This window comes from Thalassophryne amazonica, chromosome 11 (assembly GCF_902500255.1).
Source record: "Thalassophryne amazonica chromosome 11, fThaAma1.1, whole genome shotgun sequence".
In the NCBI taxonomy this organism is placed as follows: domain Eukaryota; kingdom Metazoa; phylum Chordata; class Actinopteri; order Batrachoidiformes; family Batrachoididae; genus Thalassophryne; species Thalassophryne amazonica.
This window is the reverse complement of record NC_047113.1, coordinates 38,726,209-38,745,621: the sequence shown is the minus strand read 5'-3', so window position 1 is coordinate 38,745,621 and position 19,413 is coordinate 38,726,209. Positions and strand designations below refer to the sequence as shown.

The following is a 19,413-nucleotide window of genomic DNA, read 5'->3' as shown; positions in this document are numbered from 1 at the left end:
TTAACGCACAGAGACAAAAATATGGAGGCACTCTGAGTGGCCGCAGGGGGTCACGATGCCTGCTACAAAAAGACTGGAAGAAAAATAAAGGGCAAGGAACCTGAAAGAAAGTCTTCCATCTAAACTTTCATCCGTCCACGCTTCCGCCTCTCCTCCGCGCTGAAAGCCTTCCTGGTCTGACCACTGTCACAGCGTTACACCCGCTGAATTTTTCATCTTGTAAAACACTGAATATTTAATATTTAAAAAGGCATTTTGTTCTAGCAGTGACAACGTCAGCCTTTATACTTGTTCGAGCAGCAGAACACAGTCAGGTACCAGGTGATGTTGGATGTTTTATGATGTAATCTGATCATTTTCATACCGTATTATATATATATATATATATATATATATATATATATATATATTTTTTTTTTTTTTTTTTTTTTTTTTTTTTTAAATACTGTTGCTTTGGATCCATGTGCACCTGTAAATGAGTCGTCTTTTTGTTTTCACTTTTGGTGAGGTGATGGTCTAGTGGTTAAGTGTTGGGCTTGAGACCAGAGGATCTTTGGTTCAAACCCCAGCCTGCCCAGAAAATCACTAAGGTCCTTAATCCCTGAGTTGCTCCCGGTGTGTAGTGAGCGCCTTGCATGGCAGCACCCTGACATCGGTGTGTCTGTGTGAATAGGTGAATGTGAGGCATAATTGTGAAGCGCTTTGAACGTCTGATGCAGATGGAAAAGCGCCATATAAATGCAGTCTGTTTACTGAGCTTATGGAAAAGCAACACTGTGCAACCAGGGGTGTACCCAGAAATTCTTTTATGGGGTGGGGGGGGTCAACTGTCCACTAGAAGTCACCATTGCAGTGTGTTCAAGTATTTGTCGTTACTTTTTTATTGTGTCTTATTATTTTGAGTATTTGAAACAGTGAACCATTTCCTGAAGCTATATCTGTGTTTGTTCTGGTTTGATAGATTTTGAACATTTTAATCAGTTGGGGTGGGTGGATCAGTTGGGGTGGGAGGATCCTCGGCTCAAATCCCTGGCAGACTAGAAAAATCACTACAAGCTCTTAGGAAAAAGTGAATTGATTACCCATGCAAATGGTTAATTTAGTGCTTCAAGCATTTCAAAGAAATGAATCATCTTCTGAAGCATTTCTCTTTGCGTTTCCAGCATTCTGAGAAATGAAATAACCTTTTAAACTAATTGTTTCATTTACTGGTTTGGCTGTTGTGCAAAAATATTTTGAAAGAATCGAAAATTTACTGCTTCAAGTTTTTCAAAACAACTATTTATTGAAGTAATTGCTTCATTTACTTTTTTGGGTGTTTCAGAAGAGTGAACTGGTTTCTAAAACAGTTGATTAATTTACTGCTTTGAACATTGTCAAGTAATGAAACCATTTTGTTTGGGAAGTGTATCGTCATCTAAAGCATTTGGCTCATTTACTGCTCCAAGCATTTTGAAACAGTGGATCATTTTTTGAAGCATTTTGCTAAAACACATGATTTGTTCCATCTTATGCTGAATATTTTGGGCCTGTTTGAAACCTGAAATCCAGCCCTCTTTCTTCGCCTGTGAGTGTGTTGTGTAACTGGCCTTCAGGACTCGTCATTGAACAAATGTGCGTTGTCATGGTGAGACTGCGCTGCTGGATGTTGTTTTGGAGAGAAAACACAAGAAGTAAATGGGAATGCACACGGTGCATGTTGGTGTTTATGTGTGCACATGTGATTCGCTTTGGGGAGAAAAACTGCCTAAAAAGGCAACGCGGTGTAAAAACTGATGTAAAGCAACAAGAAGTCTTGTTGCAGGTTCCTGCATGCATCGGTAGAAATCAACTCGACAATATTGTTCCCCTTCAGTATAACAGATGTATTATCTCACAACAGCAGACAGATGGCATGTGCTAAATTAGCTCTGTCTCTCTCTTTCTCTCTCCCTCTCCTTTTTCATAAAGAACATTCCTGCTGACATGTGAGAGAGGAGAGAAGCAGATGCTTTCTACTTTGTAGTGTTTCCGTATCACTGGAGTAATTAGACATGCACAGACCTCTGCTCTGTGGACCCATGCATGTTGTTTCCAAGAGTGCATGCATTTTGCATCTCCGTTTGTGTCTGTGTGACATGCACTCTTGCAGCTGCTGTGCAGCCGGCATGCCAGGCCTAAGCTGAAGCCGGCCCGAGCTAACTGGGACTGCGAAGGCGAGTCTGGTGCACGTGTCACGTCGTTCTGCTCCTTCATGTCTCTGATGGGGGGGAGTGCACAGCGCTTCACGCAACATAAATTTTTTAAATGGATAATAAATCAGATGTAAAAGTTGAGAGAGATGTGGTTGGCATGAAGCTGGACTCTCTGTTGACGGTGGCAGAGAAGAGAACACTGGACAAACTGCTGGACATTATGGAAGATGCCAGTCAGCCTCTGCAGACCGTCATCAGCATCAGAGGAGCCTCTTCAGCCACAGACTGCTGCTTCCCAAGTGCAGGACCAACAGACTGAAAAACTTTCAACTCTCACAACAAATTTTCTATGGGGTTGACGTCTGGAGACTGGCTTGGCCACTCCTGGACCTTGAAATGCTTTTTACGGAGCCACTCCTTTGTTGCCTGAGTGGTGTGTTTGGGATCATTGTCATGCTGGAAGCCCCAACTACATTGCATCTTCAATGCTCTCACTGAAGGAAGGAGGTTTTGGCTTAAAATCTCACGATACATGGCCCAGTTCGTCCTTCCCTTAACATGGATCAGTCGTCCTGTCCCCTTTGCAGAAAAACAGCCCCAAAGCATAATGTTTTCACCCCCATGCTTCACAGTAGATATGGTGTTCTTGGAATGCAACTCAGCATTCTTCTTCCTCCAAACACGACGAGTTGAGTTTTTACCAAAAGGTTCTATTTTGGTTTTATCTGACCACGATATTTTCCCAATCCTCTTCTGGATCATCCATATGCTCTCTGGCAAACTTTAGACGGGCCTGGACACATACTGGCTTAAGCAGGGGGACACACCTGTTACTGCAGGATTTGAGTCCCTCTCTGCGTAGTGTGTAGCCTTTGTTACTTTGGACCCAGCTCTCTGCAGGTCATTCATCAGGTCCCTCCGTGTAGTTCTGGGATTTTTGTTCACCGTTCTCATGATCATTTTGACCCCAAGTGATGAGATCTTGCATGGAACCCCAGATCGACGGAGATTATCAATGGTCTTGTATGTCTTCCATTTTCTTACAATTGCTCCCACAGTTGATTTATTCACACCAACCTGCTTGACTATTGTAGATTCACTCTTCCCAGCCTGGTGCACATCTACAATTTTGTTCCTGGTGTCCTTCAACAGCTCTTTGGTCTTGGCCATGGTTGAGTTTGGAGTCTGACTGTTTGAGGCTGTTGATAGGTGTCTTTTATACAGATAAGTTCAAACAGATGCCATTAATACAGGTAACAGGTGGAGGACAGAAGAGTTTCTTAAAGAAGAAGTTACAGGTCTGTGAGAGCCAGAAATCTTGCTTATTTGTGGGTGACCAAATACTTATTTTCCACCATAATTTACAAATAAACTCTTTAAAAATCCTACAATTTGATTTTCTGGATTTTTTTTTCTCATTTTGTCTCTCATAGTTGAAGTGTACCTATGATGACATTTATAGACCACTCTCATCTTTTTAAATAGGAGAACTTGCACAATCAGGGACTGACTAAATACTTTTTTACCCCACTGTATTTGTATAGGCCACCCTGCCTGGGAACAAACAAACAAAAACAGACACATTGTCACCTACATAGCTGCTGTATTTTCACCAGAAGGAATGCAAACGCACCTGTCAAACAAATGGGCGGAGTTGAGGGCTTGGTCTACTGTCATTTTCACTGACTTGTCATTAGGCCTCACACACATACAAGCTCACACAGACACACACACACAGAAGATGGGCCTCAGGTGAGTTCCTTTGTCTTGTACAAAAGGACAGTGAGTGTGGAATCAGTCAAGATGGGAGAGAAAAGCTGGTGAGACGAGGAAGAAGGCTACACATCCGTCATGACGATAACAAACCCTGTGGATTTGATGCGGGATGTGTTTAGTGGTCATAGGGCAAGGGAGAAGGATGTCCGCAACTTGGTGTCTAATCTGCCTTATGAGGGCCTGGAAAAGAGGAAGCAACCCAACCGCTTCTTCCCAGGAAACGCCATCAAAACCACCAAATATTCCCCCATCTTCTTTATCCCGGTGAATCTCTTGAAGCAGTTTTGCCGCTGGGCCAACGTCTACTTCGTAGGACTTGCAGCTTTGAACTTTTTTCCCGTTGTGAATGCCTTCCAGCCTGAAGTGGCTCTTATCCCCATCTCTATCATACTGGCTCTGACAGTCCTGAAAGACACCTGGGAGGATTTCAGGAGGTACCAGTCCGACAGGAAGCTCAACAACACGCCATGCTTGGTTTACTCCAGGTAACTGCATTCCTCTGTACATTCATGATGTCAAAATAGTCTTAAGAGAGCCACAGAATCTTTGACTTACAAAGAGAAAATACTTGTGGATTTTGGAGAACAGAGGCAGGGGTGGGGAAAGTGGATCTATAAGGAGGTACCTGCATCCCTCCTTGTGGCTGTTATCATTATCGGCAGCTGTTTGCTTTCACATTTCCTGAAAAGAGTCAGCAGGGATGCTGTGAAGTGCAGCCTCAGCTGAGTGAAAATCCTCTACTGCATGAGTATGTGTGGTGATGAGGTCCAGGTGTCCTGAAGTGTGGACTCCAAACGCAGCAGTTTGGACACTTCAGAGAGCAGCCCCATCTCTCTGGTCCTATTTGCAGATGCTAGTCACCTCTGTCACACAAAATGAGACAAAAAGTATTTGGATTTGCTTGAATGTGAGATTGTAAAACACCCCCTAGGCTGTCAGCTTAAACTCACTGAGTTTCCTTCAGTGAGTTCATAGTGGTCTGCCGGTATAGGTGGCATGACTGTGGAGCAGACCCAGCTCTCCTTTTTAACCTATTAATATGGTCCTGATAGACCGCCATCCCAGACAATGCTGGGAGTATGCACTGGTTCCGCATCCATCACTCCACAGCCTTGAGTCCTGGATGGCAACTGGTAGATCCTCACCACTCAAGAATAACCATCTATCTCCTGCTTAAACTTGACCTTCTCAAGCTACTCGGATCACTTGTTGTAGTAGAACATGTTTAGATAAATGCACCACATGGCCAGAATCTTGTCGTTGACATTCCGTCACAATGCAAGTGATCATCCTGATCTCAGACTTCCTAACACCCCTTTTACACTGAGTCCACAACCGAGATGCAATCGAAAAACGGCCTCTGCTCGCCATCGCTCTCACTGACTCCCACTAGGGTTGCAGACTGGTCACAATGGGGTCTCTATGGTCGGAAACAAGATCCCTCTTAGTTGCCATCACTCCCTATCGGTCTCCAACAGGTGTGCGAGTATATTGAACTGTTTAAAACAATTGCACAAGATGTGTGACCGGTTAACAGATACATGGGTCTCATAATTGGTCTTGATAAACTCTCACGTCTCAACTTGATCCTATGGGTTCTAATAGACTCTCAATTGACTGCATAGAGGTGCATCAATGATCGCGGATATTAACATATTTTTCACTTGCACAATTCAATTGCAATGCACACTTGGTGTAAACACAAATAACAGATCACAACGGAGACCAGCAAGACTTGTGAGAGTTGACAAAATGTCATGATCTTGTAGATCTTATATAGGTCTCAGTCCGATGTAAACGGGGCATAACATAACTGAGTGGCTTATATCTTTGAGGCTGTGGTGGGGTTTGAACACCAGATCTCTCGCTCACAACACCAACACGCTACTATGTCACTCAAAGGGGAATCCCTGCTATCCAAGCTCTCAGGAACGTGTTCTCAATCTGGACTTCACCTTGTTATATGTCTCCAAAACATTTTTGACCTCATCCTGAGGTCACAAGTGCATTTAGGTTTTATGAAGCTTCGCCTGTATCTGGGACCACAAATGGTCTTCTGCCACATCCCACTTCTGATACCAATTGTAACCAAGTGACATACATCTTTGAGGCTCCAGTGAGGTTTGAACATCATGAGACCAACCCTCTTCCAGGTCACCCAAAGAAGAATGCATGCTAGCCAAGTTACAGTATTTCAATCTAGACTTCACATTGTTACAATAAGTAACTGCTCATTAGACACAAGAATCCCCTGAAGAGATAAACAGTGGTACCAAAGACATCTATTTGTTGCCTTCGGTCACTATTAGCACCAAGTCTCACATCCATACAGTAAGACAGGAAGCACCTGGACCCTAAAGAAGGTATGACCTTCACTAAAACATTTCTATGTAGTGAACACATGACTCATCAAGCCAAAACACAGCAATGTTTTGGTGTTTTTATTTCTTCTTAATAGGCATGAAATATTCACTCCATAACCTGATCCAAATATGGAGATCGCATTGTTATGCAGTCACATTATTACTGTGCTCAGCCACATGAGAGTGATCTGGGCGTCCACCTCGGTTAGACCAGAGAAGGCTTCAAACATATGGCTAATGGGCTGCTAATGGTAACAAATGGTTGTTCTATTTGTTGTGTATTGTGTGGTTGAATTTCAGTATATGTGCAGTAAGTGAAGTGTACTTTAAAATGCTATTTTTGCACATTTATCACAAATTCTGCTGGTCACTGCTCTGTGACATATGTCATGTAAGTATAAAATGCGCCACTTCAGCCAAAACATTTGCTTATAGCAGAGATGCTTCTTCATGCATAGATATGTGGGACTTTGACGATGTTTCACACAACACCCATATGTAAATGTAAAGGGTTAATAAAAATAGATAAGATTTTGCACAATATGACCTCTTTAAATGAATTTAACCGCTGCCACATGTTTTACATGTGATGCCCTCCTGCCACAAGTCCAAATACTAACCAAGACCCTTTTTGCTGAACTTCTGAAATCTGACAGGATGAGACTTACAAAAAGATGACTGCAATAGAGAATAAATATGTAAATATATCTGACAAATCAGTCAATGGTTAACTGTACGTATTCAGTCCACTGGCTTCCAGTTCATTTTAGAATTGATTTTAAAATGTTAATGTTTGTTTTTAAAACTATTAATGGCCTTACACCTTCACACTTATCTGAAATTTAGCTTTACTTAGATGTCTCTTTGCTTAGAGGTCAAAATATAAACTCTAGAAGGATCGTGCTTTTGTAGTAGCTGAACCCAGATTGTGAAACAAGTTACCTTCTGATTTACACACTATTTCTGACCCAGCACCTTTTAAATCAAAGCTCAAGACTTATTTATTTAAAATGACTTTCAATACCTGGTGGTGCTGTGACATGTTTTTTTTTTTTTCTGCTGTTTTAACTCTATTTATGTTTGTTTCATTTTTGCGAATTCTTGATCTTTGATTTTACTGTAAAGCACTTTGGACAGCATCTGGCTGCTGTAAAGGGCTATAGAAATAACTGTTGATTGATTGATTGATTGATTGATTGATTGATTGATTGATTGATTGATTGATTGATTGATTGATTGATTGATTGATTGATTGATTGATATAAATGTAATAAGTGAATGATTGATGAGCTTTACATACTGTTATTTCTTGCCCCGGTTCTTTCTGTAATACTGCCCCTTACAAAGTACAAACTCGAATTATTCCACACTTTTAAATTTAATCAAAGTCGTAGCAAAAATAATCAGGCCTGGGCCCTGCAAGAACTTCTCTCTTGACAAGATCCGCTCTTATAGAACCCAGAACAATGGATACAAGCAGTTTTTATACAGGATTATATATGCGTGACAGAGGTGGACTTTATTTCGCAAAATCCTTCTCTTATTGGCCCCCGTGGGCATTCAAGGGAGGTCCATCCCCCTGCCCACAGGAGACATATGATTTATAATTGTAACCTAACTCTTTATCCTAAGTGGTACAAACTGGTTAAATCCAGTTCTACATGCACATACCAAGAGAGAACAAAGGAAAATGAGAATAAGAATGAAACTAAATGAAACTAACCCTAAATGAAATAACTACCTTAATACCAAAACCAGTACAGAAAACAAATAAAGAAAACCACAATTGAACACAGAAATATATCTAACAATACACTTGTTTTGTTTTGGGTTTTTTTAATTCAGTATATGTATTCATGCAAAATATTTATTGTACACGGCTGGATATATAAGGCTTTACTTATCACTACTGTTCTACCATCTTTTCATTCATGCAAAACCAAAACAAAAAGGAGGAGGAGGACAGGTGATGAGGAAGAAAAACACTCAATGAACGCGGAACAAAGAAAAACAAAGCCACAAATGAACAGCAAGAAATAAAGAACAAGATTCCGTACAGAGAGAAGTGAAACACAGAGGCAAAGGAATGTTGCTTTAGAGAAAATAAAGATATCTGGAGAAGTTGAGTCCTACAAACACAAAGAATGGTCACTTGATTTTGAGCAGCTACCCATGGTCACGTTCCGTACCTCATTAACCTCATTGGTGGTGTGAGTGCCTGAATAATTTAAGAATTATAAATGTCTTGAAGTTCACCTTCAATTTCCCAGTGGATGGGTGCAGGATGTGCACATTTTCAAAGTCAAGATGTGCAATAACGACGGCATCCTTCTAAGGCTGCATTCATCGCTCACATACGCCATACGTGGGTATCCTTGATGGCCCAAACAATACCATGAGTAAATGTGCAATAGCTTTTTTTCAAGAAAAAAAAATGGTTGTTAAATTAAAAGAAAAAAACTTTTGGCCTCCATATATCCAGCTGTAAATAAGCTATGTTTATAAGTAATGTGTAAATATGTGTAAGTACTGAAAAATGTTAATTAAAATATGGATTAAGCTGCTACGCTAACTTGTTGCATGCAGCCGTCATGAATACCAGGCGATAAGGGGTAAGCGCGGGAAAAGCTAATGACGCCATCGGAGCATGATCCGTGGGCACGAGCGTCTCATGTCAGAACAGTTGTCTCGGCCTCCGCTGTGTCTGGTGGCCAGATCTTCACGGTACACACACTTAGAAAGGTGCAGTTCCTGAATTTGGCCTCACACACAATACATTGAAACACACAAACATATATTTCAAAATGATGTGTTTCCCTTCTCAGACCTGTTACTCAAGCAATGCGACACCTCTTTTTTAGCTCCTGGAAAGCTGAAAAATCTTACACCATTCCATAAAGCATTTCCATTCCCGTGGTGGGAATGGTTCTGGTTTTTAATAACACAACAGCCGACTATTGGGGGGTTTCTTTATGCTCACAATTTAATTCTCAAAGCCAACATTAAAATGTCTACCTCCATACTCCCAGTACAATTCGAGCTTGAGTAAAGAAAAGGCGCGTAGTGCATTGCTTTGCTGATGTCACAATTCTGTTCTCAGTTTCTACCCAGGCGACCGACTCGGTTGTCTCAGAGTATAGGCCTGGACACACTTGGGCACACTTCCACATATGTAAGAGTGCAGTCAGATGAGAGGGATTTAGATTTAATTCATCAGACATTTTCATTTGCACACCTGCATTTCACACTATCCATCACCTGCATGTTGCATCCATTGAGGTGCAAAGTGTGCACAGGTGGGCGTGGCTCATCTACAGTGCTACGTCGAACTATCTCATATAAAACACACACTGACAGAAATATTTAACCCTAACTTTTAAGATTTATGTAATTTTTACATGACAAATTCCCATTTACTTTTTTTTTTGATAATTTTAATACAAACCTACCAAATAAACCTTACATGATGCATATTCATTACTGTAATAAATCCTATTCATTTGAAATGCATAACCCTCAGCTTTATGTATTTAGTATTAATAAAATATAATTAAGCCACAATTGGGCTTAATTGGGCAGCACAGTGGATTAGTGGTTAGCACTGTTGCCTCACAGTGAGAAGGTCGTGGGTTCAATTCCCATGGCCTTTCTGTGTGGAGTTTGCATGTTCTCCCCGTGTTTGCGTGGGTTTCCTCCGGGTGCTCCGGTTTCCTCCCACATCCAAAGACATGCGGGTTAGGTGAATTGGAATCTTTAAAAAAATTGTCCGTAGGTGTGTGTGTGGGTGTGTCTGTGTTTGTTTGTCTATTTGTGGCCCTGCGACAGACTAGCGTCCTGTCCTGGGTGTACCCCGCCTCGCGCTCTATGACTGCTGGGATAGGCTCCAGCCCCCCGCGACCCTTAACTGGACTAAGTGGTAGAAGATGAAAGAATGAAAAAAGAATGAAAAATATAATTACTCTAAATCAATAATAAATGACAGTATTTATTTAAAATACATAAAGTATATTGTTTGAATTGCATAATAATTATGTTACCTATGCCATTTATCTTGTATAGGTAACATAATTATTGATGAAAACTTCTTTATTTGTATATCTCAACAACCAAGAAGCCTAGATGTAAAATATATGTATTGATCAGGAGAATATTTGTGATGAAGTCCCACACAGTCGAAAAAAAAACACCATTACAGAAATGCATATTTACTTGTGCAGTCATATCATGGTGTGTAGAGTGCACAGAGTACAGTTCGGAACATAATGGATAAAAATCATTTGTGATTATGTGCAGACGTCACGCATTTCTGAGACATTCTACAACAGGACACTTCTAATACACACACAAATGATTGCTCAATGTGCTTCTTATAATCAGCACAGAAAAACAGGCTGAACAATCACTAAACGGCCCACTTTCAGCTGTGTTCTTAGGTGTGGTGAGCTGGTGTTTGGAAACAGGTCCTACATGCAGGGCAACATACCTGTAACTCTGTCACTGATGATGAACCAGCAGCTGATGTGCAGGTTCAAACTTGGTCATGTGTGTGTGTGTGTGTGTGTGTGTGTGTGTGTGTGTGTGTGTGTGTGTGTGTGTGTGTGTGTGTGTGTGTGTGTGTGTGTGTGTGTGTGTGTGTGTGTGTGTGTGTGTGTGTGAAGCCTGAAGACTGGAGATACAGCAGAGTGTGTCTTCCTTTAAATGTGAACCATTTGGAAAATTTCTTTCTTCTAAAACCACATCTGGGCTCCGTTCCAGAAACAACAGCATTGATTTTTCATTTGTTTACTGTTTATTCTCTAACTTAACCAGGTGCTGTAATTTTTATTCATAATGAGTAAATCAATATTTTATTTGATTGTACAAAAGGATGACAAATTACACCCAACGTCACAGAAAACAAATGTGGCAAAAATCTTTTTAATAAGCCTGGTTTCTATTTAGAAAACACGAATAATTGCAGCTCCAGCATCAGAAATGTCACAAAAATGAGGTTATTGTACAAAAAAACAAAAAACAAACAAACATATTTCTGCCTGCCAAGATCCACATGAATCATTCAATGTGGATCATTTCATGCAGTAAGATACTTCTATATTTTCCCCAGAGATAGAAGATGAATATTTGTGGAATCTGTTTCACGTTGTACAATGAGTTGATAAACATGGGCACCGATGAGCTGAAAAATGGCTTACTCCTCTCAGTTGCTCCTGGTTTGGCTTGGCTTGTCAAAGCGGTTTCGGTACACAAACTCTGAACGTTTCCAACAGAAAATTGGCATTCATCAAGGATGTGTTCTGGCTCCTACACTGTTCAATGCTTGCATGGATTAGGTGTTGGATAGTGTTATGTTAGTCAGTGATGTAGGTGCCTTTGTTGGGAACGAAAGGTTTACTGACCTAGACATTGTGGACAATACTGTGGTCTTTAACAGTTGCTGAAAGAGGAATCGAGTGTCTGGTTTTGCTTTTGTCCTGGATCAAGACTTAGATGCAGGATTTCAATGACTTCCTGTACTCGGCCATCAGAAATTTAAATGTTGAGCTGGCAGAGACAATCAATATGGAATTCGCCTTTCTGCATAAATTGGCGTTATTGGTAGGATATGGCGCTTGACCAAATACACAATCATGGGTGAAGATTCATAATGCTTAAATGCACCTGGCCCTCGGGACGAAGCCAAATAATGGTGGGGAGATATGTATTAGGGTTAAATCCTGGCTGAAATATGTTCTTGCTATAACTTGGCTATTGAGGATTCCCCTTTGACTGATTTGACAGCGTGCCGGCCTCATGAGTGAGGAGTGTGGTGTTCAAACTCCCCAGGAACCACAAAGATATGTCACTCTTGCACTCAAAGGCAAAGGTCCCAGAGACAAGAACATCATTGTGAAGAAGCACTTCAGTGGTGCAAATATGTCACAATGGTCCAATCTCTAAAAGAGAAGATTAAAATTAGCTTTCCAACTCATGGATCATCTCCAAAGTCAAAACAATCTTTCCCACATCCATAAACTAAAAATAATTATGTCAGACATTGTGAAAAACCTGTCAGTGCCCTTGTCAGTTATCTCCTCCCCAGACAGATCATGATCAATCAATCAATCAATCAATTTTTTTATATAGCGCCAAATCACAACAAACAGTTGCCCCAAGGCGCTTTATATTGTAAGGCAAGGCCATACAATAATTATGTAAAACCCCAACGGTCAAAACGACCCCCTGTGAGCAAGCACTTGGCGACAATGGGAAGGAAAAACTCCCTTTTAACAGGAAGAAACCTCCAGCAGAACCAGGCTCAGGGAGGGGCAGTCTTCTGCTGGGACTGGTTGGGGCTGAGGGAGAGAACCAAGAAAAAGACATGCTGTGGAGGGGAGCAGAGATCAATCACTAATGATTAAATGCAGAGTGGTGCATACAGAGCAAAAAGAGAAAGAAACAGTGCATCATGGGAACCCCCCAGCAGTCTACGTCTATAGCAGCATAACTAAGGGATGGTTCAGGGTCACCTGATCCAGCCCTAACTATAAGCTTTAGCAAAAAGGAAAGTTTTAAGCCTAATCTTAAAAGTAGAGAGGGTGTCTGTCTCCCTGATCTGAATTGGGAGCTGGTTCCACAGGAGAGGAGCCTGAAAGCTGAAGGCTCTGCCTCCCATTCTACTCTTACAAACCCTAGGAACTACAAGTAAGCCTGCAGTCTGAGAGCGAAGCGCTCTATTGGGGTGATATGGTACTACGAGGTCCCTAAGATAAGACGGGACCTGATTATTCAAAACCTTATAAGTAAGAAGAAGAATTTTAAATTCTATTCTAGAATTAACAGGAAGCCAATGAAGAGAGGCCAATATGGGTGAGATATGCTCTCTCCTTCTAGTCCCCGTCAGTACTCTAGCTGCAGCATTTTGAATTAACTGAAGGCTTTTTAGGGAACTTTTAGGACAACCTGATAATAATGAATTACAATAGTCCAGCCTAGAGGAAATAAATGCATGAATTAGTTTTTCAGCATCACTCTGAGACAAGACCTTTCTGATTTTAGAGATATTGCGTAAATGCAAAAAAGCAGTCCTACATATTTGTTTAATATGCGCTTTGAATGACATATCCTGATCAAAAATGACTCCAAGATTTCTCACAGTATTACTAGAGGTCAGGGTAATGCCATCCACAGTAAGGATCTGGTTAGACACCATGTTTCTAAGATTTGTGGGGCCAAGTACAATAACTTCAGTTTTATCTGAGTTTAAAAGCAGGAAATTAGAGGTCATCCATGTCTTTATGTCTGTAAGACAATCCTGCAGTTTAGCTAATTGGTGTGTGTCGTCTGGCTTCATGGATAGATAAAGCTGGGTATCATCTGCGTAACAATGAAAATTTAAGCAATACCGTCTAATAATACTGCCTAAGGGAAGCATATATAAAGTGAATAAAATTGGTCCTAGCACAGAACCTTGTGGAACTCCATAATTAACTTTAGTCTGTGAAGAAGATTCCCCATTTACATGAACAAATTGTAATCTATTAGACAAATATGATTCAAACCACCGCAGCGCAGTGCCTTTAATACCTATGGCATGCTCTAATCTCTGTAATAAAATTTTATGGTCAACAGTATCAAAAGCAGCACTGAGGTCTAACAGAACAAGCACAGAGATGAGTCCACTGTCCGAGGCCATAAGAAGATCATTTGTAACCTTCACTAATGCTGTTTCTGTACTATGATGAATTCTAAAACCTGACTGAAACTCTTCAAATAGACCATTCCTCTGCAGATGATCAGTTAGCTGTTTTACAACTACCCTTTCAAGAATTTTTGAGAGAAAAGGAAGGTTGGAGATTGGCCTATAATTAGCTAAGATAACTGGGTCAAGTGATGGCTTTTTAAGTAATGGTTTAATTACTGCCACCTTAAAAGCCTGTGGTACATAGCCAACTAACAAAGATAGATTGATCATATTTAAGATCGAAGCATTAAATAATGGTAGGGCTTCCTTGAGCAGCCTGGTAGGAATGGGGTCTAATAAACATGTTGATGGTTTGGATGAAGTAACTAATGAAAATAACTCAGACAGAACAATCGGAGAGAAAGAGTCTAACCAAATACCGGCATCACTGAAAGCAGCCAAAGATAACGATACGTCTTTGGGATGGTTATGAGTAATTTTTTCTCTAATAGTTAAAATTTTGTTAGCAAAGAAAGTCATGAACTCATTACTAGTTAAAGTTAATGGAATACTCAGCTCAATAGAGCTCTGACTCTTTGTCAGCCTGGCTACAGTGCTGAAAAGAAACCTGGGGTTGTTCTTATTTTCTTCAATTAGTGATGAGTAGAAAGATGTCCTAGCTTTACGGAGGGCTTTTTTATAGAGCAACAGACTCTTTTTCCAGGCTAAGTGAAGATCTTCTAAATTAGTGAGACGCCATTTCCTCTCCAACTTACGGGTTATCTGCTTTAAGCTACGAGTTTGAGAGTTATACCATGGAGTCAGACACTTCTGATTTAAAGCTCTCTTTTTCAGAGGAGCTACAGCATCCAAAGCTGTCTTCAATGAGGATGTAAAACTATTGACGAGATACTCTATCTCCCTTACAGAGTTTAGGTAGCTACTCTGCACTGTGTTGTTATATGGCATTAGAGAACATAAAGAAGGAATCATATCCTTAAACCTAGTTACAGCGCTTTCTGAAAGACTTCTAGTGTAATGAAACTTATTCCCTACTGCTGGGTAGTCCATCAGAGTAAATGTAAATGTTATTAAAAAATGATCAGACAGAAGGGAGTTTTCAGGGAATACTGTTAAGTCTTCTATTTCCATACCATAAGTCAGAACAAGATCTAAGATATGATGATGACCACCATTGCCTGGTATTTATGATTCTAGGACTGTGAAACACTTTGTGGAGAAGTGCTGGAAGAACGTGCGAGTGGGAGACTTTGTGAAGGTGGTTTGCAATGAAATTGTTCCTGCGGACCTCCTGCTTCTGTACACATCAGACCCTCACGGCATGTGTCACATAGAAACAGCCAACCTGGATGGAGAAACAAACCTCAAACAGAGGAGGGTGGTACCAGGATTCTACACCCCGGTGAGGATCTCTTCGCTCCAGTTTTTCTGCTTTCTCTGCAGAATGCTCTGCATTATGAATAGAAACACATATGTCAGTGCCACTTAAGACAGAACAGGAGCAAAGACCTGTTGGGTTGCATGTTATCTTTAACGTAATGACCATTGTGTTTTTCTGGAAGTACAGGTTTATGTTTCCGTTAGTGACACTGTGATCTCGCCTTTCCTCTTTTACCAGGATTCTAAGTTTGAACCTGAACAATTCAACAACAACACAGTCCTGTGTGAAAAGCCCAACGACAATCTGGATTATTTCAAGTGTTCTGTGTGAGTATCAAATGCACAAATGAAACTGATTCTCCAAATTCTGCGTTGCCTTTCAGAGCCACACACTAATTACACTGTTTTTCTTGTCATGGCACCAGAGGCATCTTTCAACTGAAATACACTGTGATCAAGTTCCTGCTTCAGCCATAAAGCAGCAGAACAGCTAATACTAAAAGTGTATGTAGTAATGAATGTTTAAAGAGATCCAGCACCATGAATGAGGTTTTTCACTTCCTCACATTGCAGAGAGAAACCCAATAAGGACAAGGTGGGTGCTGGAATCGACAGTCTACTGCTTCGAGGCTGCACCGTGAGAAACACAAACCACACCATTGGATTTGTGGTGTACGCAGGTAAATAAGTTTTCATCGACCCAGTAACCGCACTGGGAAAGCTGAGGCATGTACCCTTTAAAATGCACTGAATGATTAGATAGATAATTTCCTCCATTTCATTCAGATTGTTAACATGATAACTCAAAAAGAATAAGTGCCATCATCTTACAATCATAAAAAAAATTAAAAAGCATGTAGGGCCTTATTTATTGAAGATTACTGAAGGCATATGTTCAACCCAGTCTCACGAGTTTTTTTTTCGTGCTCCTGTCATGAAATGAATCAAATTTTCATGCTGGAGTTTTGCTTTTTATCTTACTATTACTAACCGTGCCCCTCCCCCTAACTCTAACCATAACCTAACCCTACTCCTTCCCCTGACCATAACCATAACCACCCATACCCCCCCACCCCCGCCCGCATCACTTTTAATTTCGTGCACCCCTCACGGAATGTATTAGAATACATTCCTGCTCCCATTACGAAAATTTGCCACTTTTGTGACAATATCATGAACCAGTAGATTAATGTATATTTCGTGATGCTGAATCACAACATGCCGTGAGATATGGTAATATGCAAACAACATGGCTCCCCAAAAATAATTAATTAATTAACAGGGATGCTGGTTTACGAACTAACTCAGCCACATGGGGTGTGCAGCCAGTACATTCTGAGTGCCGGTCCCAAGCCCGGATAAATGAGGAGGGTTGCGTCAGGAAGGGCATCCGGCGTAAAACAAGCCAACCCAACTATGCAGACTCAGAATCGAATTCCCATACCGGATCTGTCGCGGCCTGGGTTAACAACGTCCGCCACCGGTGCTATTGCCCAACAAGGTGCCGTTGGAAATTGGGCTAATGCTGGGCGAAGACGACGACGAAGAAGAGGAGGAAAACGTTGCCACGAACAGCGGGAGAAGAAGAAAACTAGAAGGGTGGAAATGAGAGTGGGGACTTTGAATGTTGGTAGTATGACTGGTAAAGGGAGAGAGCTGGCTGATATGATGGAGAGGAGAAAGGTAGACATATTGTGTGTGCAAGAGACCAAGTGGAAGGGAAGTAAGAGCAGGAGCATCGGCGGTGGGTACAAGTTGTTGTACCATGGTGAGGACAGAAAGAGAAATGGTGTTGGGGTCATTTTAAAGGAAGAGTATGTTAAAAGTGTGTTGGAGGTTAAGCGAGTGTCTGACAGGGTGATGAGCGTGAAGTTGGAAATTGAAGGGGTGATGATGAATATCATCAGTGCATATGCCCCACAGGTAGGTTGTGAGATGAAGGACAAAGAAGATTTCTGGAGTGTGTTAGATGAGGTGGTGGAGAGTGTGCCCAAGCATGAAAGAGTGGTGACAGGAGCAGACTTCAATGGGCATGTTGGTGAAGGGAACAGAGGTGATGAGGAAGTAATGGGTAGATATGGTATCAAGGATAGGAATGGGGAAGGACAGATGGTAGTTGATTTTGCAAAAAGGATGGAAATGGCTGTGGTCAATACCTACTTTAAGAAAAGGGAGGAGCACAGGGTAACATATAAAAGTGGAGGAAGGTGCACACAGGTGGACTACATTCTTTATAGGAGATGCAAGCTAAAAGATATCACAGACTGTAAGGTGGTAGCAGGAGAGAGTGTCACTAGACAGCATAGGATGGTTGTTTGTAGGATGACTTTAGAGGTAAAGAAGAAGAAGAGAGTGAGAGCTCAACAAAGGATCAGATGGTGGAAGCTGAAGGAGGAAGACTGTTGTGTGAAATTTAGCGAGCAGGTGAGAGAAGCACTAGTTGGAGGGGAAGCAATTTTGGACAATTGGAAGAGTACTGCAGATGTGGTGAGGGAGACAGCTAGGGCAGTACTGGGTATGACATCTGGACAGTGGAAGGAAGACAAGGAGACTTGGTGGTGGAATGAAGAGGTCCAGGAAAGCATAAGGAGAAAGAGGTTGGTGAAAAAGTTTTGGGATAGTCGGAGAGATGAAGAAAGTAGACAGGAGTACAAGGAGATGCGGCGTAAGGCGAGAAGAGAAGTGGCAAAAGCAAAGGAAAAGGCATATTGCGAGCTGTACAAGAAGTTGAATAGTAAGGAAGGAGAAAAGGACTTGTACCGATTGGCCAGACAAAGGGACAGAGCTGGAAAGGATGTGCAGCAGATTAGGGTGGTAAAAGATGCACATGGTAATGTGCTGACAAGTAAAGAGTGTGTGCTGAGAAGGTGGAGGGAATATTTCGAAGAGTTGATGAATAAAGAAAATGAGCGAGAGAAAAGGCTGGATGATGTGGTGAGAGTAAATCAGGAAGTAAAAGAGATTAGCAAGGAAGAAGTGAGGGCTGCTATGAAGAGGATGAAGAGTGGAAAGGCAGTTGGTCCAGATGACATTCCAATGGAGGCATGGAAATGTCTAGGAGAGATGGCAGTAGAGTTTCTAACCAGATTGTTTAATAAAATCTTGGAAAGTGAGAGGATGCCTGAGGAGTGGAGACGAAGTGTGCTGGTTCCTATTTTCAAGAACAAGGGTGATGTGCAGAGCTGCAGTAACTACAGAGGTATAAAGCTGATCAGCCACAGCATGAAGTTATGGGAAAGAGTAGTAGAAGCTAGGCTTAGAAAACAGGTGAAGATCTGTGAGCAGCAATATGGTTTCATGCCGAGAAAGAGCACTACAGATGCAATGTTTGCTCTGAGAATACTGTTGGAAAAGTACAGAGAAGGACAGAAAGAGTTACATTGTGTGTTTGTGGACTTAGAAAAAGCTTATGATAGGGTGCCAAGAGAAGAGTTGTGGCATTGTATGAGGAAGTCTGGAGTGGCAGAGAAGTATGTTAGGGTAGTACAGGACATGTACAAGAATAGCGTGACAGCGGTGAGATGCGCAGTCGGAATGACAGACTCATTCAAAGTGGAGGTGGGATTACACCAAGGATCAGCTCTGAGTCCTTTCTTGTTTGCAGTGGTGATGGACAGGTTGACAGATGAGATCAGACAGGAGTTCCCATGGACTATGATGTTTGCAGATGACATTGTGATCTGTAGTGAGAGTAGAGAGCAAGTTGAGTCTAGTCTGGAGAAGTGGAGATATGCTTTGGCGAGAAGGGGAATGAAAGTCAGTAGAAGCAAGACAGAGTACATGTGTGTGAATGAGAGGGAGCCCAGTGGAATAGTGCAGTTACAAGGAGTAGAAGTGGTGAAAGTAGATGAGTTTAAATATTTGGGGTCAACTGTTCAAAGTAATGGAGAGTGTGGTAGAGAGGTGAAGAAGAGAGTGCAGGCAGGGTGGAGTGGGTGGAGAAAGGTGGCAGGAGTGATTTGTGACCGAAGAATATCAGCAAGAGTGAAGGGGAAAGTTTACAAAACAGTAGTGAGACCAGCTATGTTGTATGGTTTAG

General features: G+C 41.5%; 1 protein-coding gene across 1 annotated transcript in view; it reads left to right on the top strand.

Annotated features, from left to right (window-relative positions):
* The first annotated feature begins 3,881 nt into the window (after positions 1 to 3,881).
* The window catches only part of atp10b (ATPase phospholipid transporting 10B), a 56,926-nt gene continuing 41,394 nt past the window's right edge, over positions 3,882 to 19,413 (top strand). Inside the window, exons 1-4 of the mRNA XM_034181750.1 lie at positions 3,882 to 4,435; positions 15,192 to 15,396; positions 15,613 to 15,701; positions 15,948 to 16,054. Of these exons, the coding sequence (XP_034037641.1) occupies positions 4,026 to 4,435; positions 15,192 to 15,396; positions 15,613 to 15,701; positions 15,948 to 16,054 (811 nt within the window). The 5' untranslated portion in view covers positions 3,882 to 4,025. The remainder of the gene's footprint in view (positions 4,436 to 15,191; positions 15,397 to 15,612; positions 15,702 to 15,947; positions 16,055 to 19,413) is intronic.